Raw genomic sequence first — 8004 nt, forward strand, 5'->3', positions numbered from 1 at the left:
AATGGTGTTGCATCCCTCCAATAGAGTTCGAGACACTTGTATAATCTATGTGAAGGTGCATTGAAGTCGTTCTGGCTCGTGGTGCCCCTTTGCCCTATTGTTGGGGTTTCCTTTATTTTGGCAGTTACCTGTATATATAACTATGTCTGTGTGGTTTGATGAGTGTTATTCAGGAAACACACACAGGTCCTGCTTGGCTGTCCCTGATCATTCCCGCTGGTTATTCTCACCTTTCAGAGAGCCTGTCCACAGCTCTATTTTTAATCCAATCACACAGAGTGAGTGAGTGCGTCTTTCTCTCTCTCTCTCTCTCTCTCTCTCTCTCTCTCTCTCTCTCTCTCTCTCTCTCTCTCTCTCTCTCTCTCTCTCTCTCTCTCTCTCTCTCTCTCTCTCTCTCTCTTTCTTTCTTTCTCTCGGAGGTCCAGTTGCACCGTTTTGTTCAGAGAGTAACTTGTTTTTCACTTTTGAATAATACTCAAGCTTTCATTTAGCGACATCTCATCTCTGTTTCTATGTTCCAGAGATAGCCATATGCAAATATCATAGCCTCAGGAGATATATTTTTTTCACATGAACAACACACTTATATTATGTATTTATAAGGACCAGAAACCATCCGGACTAAGATGAATAAGAGATAGAGGAGAGAGGAGGAAAAGAGGGAGAAGGAAGAAGAGAAGGTGGAGGTGGAAGAAGAGAGAGACAGGTAAGACGCTACTCTGCCTGCTGGCTATATTTTAATGAGCGCTCTCCCCCATTGGTGTACATTAGCAGAGAGAGAGAGAGAGAGAGAGAGAGAGAGAGAGAGAGAGAGAGAGAGAGAGAGAGAGAGAGAGAGAGAGAGAGAGAGAGAGAGGGAGGGAGGGAGGGAGGGAGGGAGGGAGGGAGGGAGGGAGGGAGGGAGGGAGGGAGGGAGGGAGGGAGGGAGGGAGGGAGGGAGGGAGGGAGGGAGGGAGGGAGGGAGGGAGGGAGGGAGGGAGGGAGGGAGGGAGGGAGAAAAAAAATTGGGAGGAACAGTGGCATCAGTATGATAGCACTTGGCCACACGGTGGCGCTGTGGCAAACATACTAGACAACACTCTACCAATTTGATATAGAATGATATAACTTAGATGGCATGCTTTAAGTTATGTCTTTTTAATTCCCACGGTGCCAAACAGGTGACTAAGTGAGTTTCTATTATTTCTGCTTGCAGCTCTCTTTTTCTTTCTTTCTTATTTCACTAAGTGATTAAAGTTAATATTAACATAGAGAAAGAAATACACATGAACATTTCCTTTGGATTAAAAAAAACAATATTTTTATTCCATTTGATAAATGCTTGATTAAAATTATGAAAAGACGTCATGTTTGTATTGATTCTTTACTGCTCTATGTCACAAAAAGGTTGAAGAATGACTTAAATACACCTTTCTTTTTCTTGGGAACAAGACGTGCCTGCCACCTCGCCTCCGCCTCTCTACTCTTCTGCTCCTCCCGTTCCTTTGCCATCTCCTCCCTCTTCTTATCTTCCAGTCTCTTCCTCTTCTCCTCCTCCTCCTTCCTCTCCTTCTCCCTCCTTTTGTCCTCCTCCCACTGCCTCTCCCACTCAGAGCCAGTCTCCTCATATGAACTCACCGATATTGCTGACTCATTTCCTGGGGCCGTGTGCGTTGTCCTGTTGACAGGGAAGCCCCCCTGAACAACGCACTCCTTCCTCCTGTTCTCCCTCAACTCCTTTAGTTGCTGTTGCTCCTCCTCCTCCTCCTTCCTCAAGTCACTGAAAAAAACAGCCCACTGGTGCTGCTGTTCTGCGTCCATTTTGGTTGCCTCAGATCTCTTCCTGTCTTCCGCTTTAGCCTTCTTCCAGGATTCCTGCAGGACTGTCAGGCTCACCTGTTCCGTTAAATTGACAGAGTCATATATTTTAGATTTACATGTTTGACTATTGGGCAAGAAGTGCAATCACACACAATGAAATTGGGAAGGACTGAAATGGTTTTGTATGCCCCCCCCACACACACACACACCCTCCAATGTAGGAAAAGTGGGAGTTATTTGTAAATATATATATATATATATATATATATATATATATATATATATATATATATATATATATATATAAATACAAGTGTTGGAGAAAAAGGGTCATGGAAAGCATTACCTGCTCTCGTAGCTTCTTCTCCTCCTCTTTCCTCTTGTCCTCCTCCCTATTCCTCAGGCGCTCTTCTTCCTTCTTCTTCTCCTCCATTCTCCCCCTTTTCTCCCCTTTCTGCCTCTCTTCCAGCTCTTTCTGTTTCTTCTTCTTCAATTTCGCCGACACAACCTCTTCCTCCTCACTGTCCACATCCCAGTCACTCAGTTCTGTCTCTGTTGAAGTCTGCTTTTCTTGCTTTGTCTCTTTTGTCTTTTTCCCACTCTGTTCATCCTCAGACTTCTTCTTCACCACCTCGCTCTTCTGTTTCTTATTCATCTTCAAGTTCCCCGCCACAATCTCTTCCTCCTCACTGTCCACATCCCAGTCACTCAGTTCTGTCTCTGTTGAAGTCTGCTTTTCTTGCTTTGTCTCTTGTGTCTTTTTCCCACTCTGTTCATCCTCAGACTTCTTCTTCTCCTCCTCTATCACCCGCTTAGCCTCTATTTCCCTCTTCCTCTCCAACTTTATTTCCCTCTCCTCAGACGCCTCCTTTTTCTCTACTCTCACAGGCTTCTCACTCCTCCTTTCCTTGTCCGTCTCTTTCAGGCTGACTCTGTCCTCAGACATTTCTCTGTTGTCTTCTACCAAACCAACTGCCTCACGTTCAATGTTACCATCAATCCCAGTTTCTCGACTCTTCCTCTCCCCCTCTCTCTGTCCCTTCCCTTCTCTCTCACTCAACCTCTCACTCACACTCAGTATCTCGTCCTTCTTGTCCCCCTCCTCGATTTGCCTCTTTTCTTCCTCTCTTTGAATGTCATTCTGTGTTTTCTCCTCATCTGCTTTCTGCGAAAGAGGAGGGGAAGAGACCGAGAGAAAGAAGGAGATTTTTAAAAAAGAGGACACTGCAACTAATCAGTAAACAAACAGATTGAATGTTCGTTTTCTTTTTACATGTGAGATGCACAAAAGTCATACAGCACTTCCCCACTCTACAACACACATAAAGACAGATGAGATTAATAAATTGTGTCCTGCCCTTTGCAATCCCGTGGTAACAAAGTGTCTACATTTAGCCACCCATACAGACCCTATGGCCAAGCTGCAAGTGTAACTGAGAGGTGTTTTCTCTTACCACAGAGCATTTCTGTCTGCCTTGGTCGGCGCTCTGCTTAACACTTCTCTTCACTTCCTGGTTCTCGCTCTGACTTTCCATTCTCACTACCTGGTTCTGAGCCCTGCTCTGGACTTCCATATTTAGTCCCTGGTTCTGAGCCTTGCTCTGGACTTCCATATTTAGTCCCTGGTTCTGAGCCTTGCTCTGGACTTCCATATTTAGTCCCTGGTTCTGAGCCTTGCTCTGGACTTCCATATTTAGTCCTTGGTTCTGAGCCTTGCTCTGGACTTCCATATTTGGTCCCAGGTTCTCTAGCTTGCTCTGGACTTCCATATTTAGTCCCTGGTTCTGAGCCTTGCTCTGGACTTCCATATTTGGTCCCAGGTTCTCTAGCTTGCTCTGGACTTCCATATTTGGTCCCAGGTTCTCTAGCTTGCTCTGGAACATCCTTAGTGACTTTCTCTCCTTCCTGATTTGTTCAGCCTCGGACCTGAGAGAGAACACCTTCCTGTTCACAGACATCACTCTGTGGTCAACCTCCTTTCTCTTCACCACTATCTCCCTCTCCATCCTGCGCACCTCTCTCTCCCTTCTGTCCGCATCCATTTTTTGCCTGGCCAGATGGGCCCTCTCTCTCATTTTCTCCTCATCCTCCCTTTTCTTTTCCTCCCTCTCCTTGTTTCTCAGGAAGGTTTCCCTTTCTCTTTTCTCTTCGTGGGAACGGATACGCTGCATTTCCACAAGCATCTGGTATCTTTTCTCTTCCTCCTTCCTCTGACCATGGCTCTGGCTTTTCTCCTTCCCTCTCGCTCCGTCTCCTTGGCAGCAGCGGCACCCCTCATTCATCTCCTCCACCCATTTTCCTCTCCTTCCATCTCCCTCCTCGTCACTCCTCTTATTCACCCCGATGTTTTCTGTCCTCCGCTCCTCTCCGTCCATCTCTCTCGCCACCTGATCGCTGGCGGGGTCGTCCGTCTCTCTGAGGTTCTCAATGACTCTCCTCCTCTGAGGAAGGTCCATAATCAGCAGCTTGAACACCTTAGTAATAATAACAAATACATTTTTATCAGCAAAGTATTTAGGCATTGCACTCAAAAAGTGAACTTGAACAAAAACCTGTTTTTATCATGTAACAACATCATGAAAAACAACCATTTGAAATACATATGCACTTCTTATGCTCTGGCAAATGCTCTACATGCACGTCTTATGCTCTGGCAAATGCTCTACATGCACTTCTTATGCTCTGGCAAAACGTTCAGGAATGAGTTGGCACCTTGAGATAAAGAAACTGGTATTACTATTTAGTGGAGCTATTAACCCTCCTACCATGTTGCCGGGTCAATTTGAACCATTTCCACTTTTGAGTTGTCTAAAATACCAGTTACCCTCTCTTTTTCTCCATGAAATTAAAAGACCTCTACTCATTTAGGGCCATGAACCTAACTTCACAATGTGGACACTGGTGTGTTGTGGAATGTATGTGTAGATGTTGTATACAAACATGAAGTTGTGGGTCATTTTAACCCGGAGGCTTTCATGCGTATAGATATTTTGCACAGGTCCCCCCAAAAAAACAAGTGTCTTTAATGTATTTTGTTTTGACTGGTTCTGGTTGCACTTTTATAATTATGTTCGGGTGAAAAGGAGCTTTCCTCAGGCTTCTCCTTCTCAGTGGGAGAGCAGCGGATCTTTGACACACACACCCAAAAATGAGCCCCAAACAGAAAATGCTTGTTTGTGATTCAGGAAACATGCTTAACAAATAGTTCTTAAATATGGAGTTTTTGAAATCAAATGTTCTTGTATGTTCTTCTTTCTGAAAGGTCTGACAAGACAAAAGAAACGTTTGTCTGTTTTCACTTGTTTTTTTTGACTGTCTAGAGTGCGTTTAAACTGTGCGGGTCAATCTGACCCATACCACAATGGACGTCAGATTTATTCCCCCAGCAAAACACCAGTGTTAATTAGTAACATCATAACAGAAGATGAATTTGTAGCTCAATTGTAAATACCATGTTCCTCTGAGCCTTCTCCCTCAGTCTCCACTCCTGTTGTATCTCAACGATCCAGCTCTCCACCTCCCTCTTCCAGTTGCTGAGCTTCTTCTCCGTCCATCTCCTCTCCTCAAAGAGCTTCTCCTGGAGATGTGAGTCAAAGAAGTCCTTCCACGCCTCCTCCCCCTCCTTCTCAGTCAGGAACGTCATCGCTCGTTCCTGTGGAGAGAACCAGCGAGAGAGAAAGGAACGGAAGTATGCAGCCAAACACCGTGCAGCCGGAAAGGACTTTTTCCACATTTTGTTACTGTCACAGCCTTATTCTAAAATGTATGACATAAAAACGTTTCCTCGGCAATCTCCGAAAAGAGGTGTCCAACCTGACAGAGCTGAAGAGGTTCTGCAGAGAAGAGCGGGAGAAACTCTCCAAATGCAGGTGCGCCAAGCTTGTGGCGCCAGACCCAAGACGACTCGAGGCCGTAATCGCTGCCACAGTTGCTTCAACAAAGTCCTTAGTAAAGGGACTGAATACTTATGTAAATGTGACATCTCCCCCAATTTCCTTTACAAATTTAAACAAACATCTAAAAACCTGCTTTTGCTTTGTCATTATGGGGTAGATTGATGGGGGGGGGACGATTTAATCCATTTTAGAATAAGGCTGTAACGTGACAAAATGTGGAAAAGGTCAAGGGGTCTGAATACTTTCCGAATGCACTGTAGATTATCAGAATAATATCATGCTCACACTACTGACTAGCTTTGAAGTAACCAGCACAAATCATTATTTTAAAAAATAAGGAAACGTCTCTTCTCACCTGGGAATGAAGTATTCCAGCAGAACCTCCATCAGAATAATTCTCATATATGTTCGACATTTAACAACACCGGTAAGAGATTTAAATACTATTTGTGTGAGCAAAGCAAAAACGACTCATTTGCAAATCACACAGTTCAATTCTGGTCCAACATTCTGGTTCTACCATCAAAAATCCATGGGAACTATGACAACCGCCCTTATGATGTCACAACCAGGTCAGGATCATAGAATTAGGAATGAGTAATTTGACAGAATCTCTATGGTCATATATATACTGAACAAAAATATACATGCAACCATTTAACAAGTGACAGTTCACATAAGGAAGTCAGTCAATTTCAGCAGGGGCACAGCCATGTGTGGGCCTGGGAGAGCATAGACCCACTGGGGAGTCAGGCCCAGCCAATCACAATTCATTTTCTCCCACAAAAGGGCTTTATTACAGACAAAAATACTCCTCAATTTCATCAGTTGTCCGGGTGGCTGGTCTCAAATGATCCCGAAGGTGGAAGTCTGGGCTGACGTGTTTACATGTGGTCTGAGGTTGTGAGGCCGGATGAACGTTCTATGAAATTCTCTAGAATGACATTGGAAGCGTCTTATGGAAGATAAAATAAGCATTCAATTCTGTGGCAACAGCTCTGATGGACATTCCTGCAGTGAGCATATCAATTGCACACTCCCTCAATGCTTGAGACATCTGTGGCATTGCATTGTGTGACAAAACTGCACATTTTAGAGTGGCCTTTTATTGTCCCCAGTACAAGATGCACCTGTGTAATAATCTTGCTGTTTGATCAGCTTCTTGAAACGCCACGCCTGTCCTGTGGATGGATTATCTTGGCAAAGGAGAAATGCTCACTAACAGGGGTGTAAACACATTACAGTGAAATCATTTTAGAGAAATAAGCTTTTTGTGCGTAGACATTATTGTTTTGGGGGGGTATTTTATTTCAGCTCATGAAACATGGGACCAACACTTTACTTATTGAGTTAATATTTTTGTTCAGTTTAATTCAAATAATTCTGATTCTATGGTCTGGACCCACTGTGACCCTTGTTACCATGGCAACATTGTCAATCAAACGTGTTACCTCTATCAGTATGGAGGACTGTAGTGGAGTGAGTCGCCTCTAACCCACTTCGCTATCAATTTATGATACAGTTCACAAAGTTCGAGAAAACAACGTTTTTTCAAGTCACTTCCAACTCAATTTGAGAGAATATCACGGCAGTGTAAATTTTCTGACTTAACTTACATTTACATTTACATTTAAGTCATTTAGCAGACGCTCTTATCCAGAGCGACTTACAAATTGGTGCATTCACCTTATGACATCCAGTGGGACAGTCACTTAACAATAGTGCATCTAAAACTTAGGGGGGGTGGGGTGAGAGGGATTACTTAACCTATCCTAGGTATTCCTTAAAGAGGTGGGGTTTCAGGTGTCTCCGGAAGGTGGTGATTGACTCCGCTGTCCTGGCGTCGTGAGGGAGTTTGTTCCACCATTGGGGGGCCAGGGCAGCGAACAGTTTTGACTGGGCTGAGCGGGAGCTGTACTTCCTCAGTGGTAGGGAGGCGAGCAGGCCAGAGGTGGATGAACGCAGTGCCCTTGTTTGGGTGTAGGGCCTGATCAGAGCCTGGAGGTACTGAGGTGCCGTTCCCCTCACAGCTCCGTAGGCAAGCACCATGGTCTTGTAGCGGATGCGAGCTTCAACTGGAAGCCAGTGGAGAGAACGGAGGAGCGGGGTGACGTGAGAGAACTTGGGAAGGTTGAACACCAGACGGGCTGCGGCGTTCTGGATGAGTTGAAGGGGTTTAATGGCACAGGCAGGGAGCCCAGCCAACAGCGAGTTGCAGTAATCCAGACGGGAGATGACAAGTGCCTGGATTAGGACCTGCGCCGCTTCCTGTGTGAGGCAGGGTCGTACTCTGCGGATGTTGTAGAGC

General features: G+C 45.0%; 1 protein-coding gene across 1 annotated transcript; it reads right to left on the reverse strand.

The window, feature by feature from the left end:
* Nucleotides 1–1324: 1324 nt before the first annotated feature.
* LOC124046919 (trichohyalin-like) lies at nucleotides 1325–5443 on the reverse strand. The gene is made up of 4 exons (XM_046367685.1): nucleotides 5252–5443; nucleotides 3255–4274; nucleotides 2147–2965; nucleotides 1325–1875 (listed from the first exon to the last, which is right to left on the reverse strand). The coding sequence occupies exons 1-4, from the start codon at nucleotides 5441–5443 to the stop codon at nucleotides 1372–1374; spliced, it is 2535 nt and encodes an 844-aa protein (XP_046223641.1). The 3' UTR covers nucleotides 1325–1371.
* Nucleotides 5444–8004: the final 2561 nt, after the last annotated feature.

This window comes from Oncorhynchus gorbuscha, linkage group LG10, assembly GCF_021184085.1.
Source record: "Oncorhynchus gorbuscha isolate QuinsamMale2020 ecotype Even-year linkage group LG10, OgorEven_v1.0, whole genome shotgun sequence".
Classification (NCBI taxonomy): domain Eukaryota; kingdom Metazoa; phylum Chordata; class Actinopteri; order Salmoniformes; family Salmonidae; genus Oncorhynchus; species Oncorhynchus gorbuscha.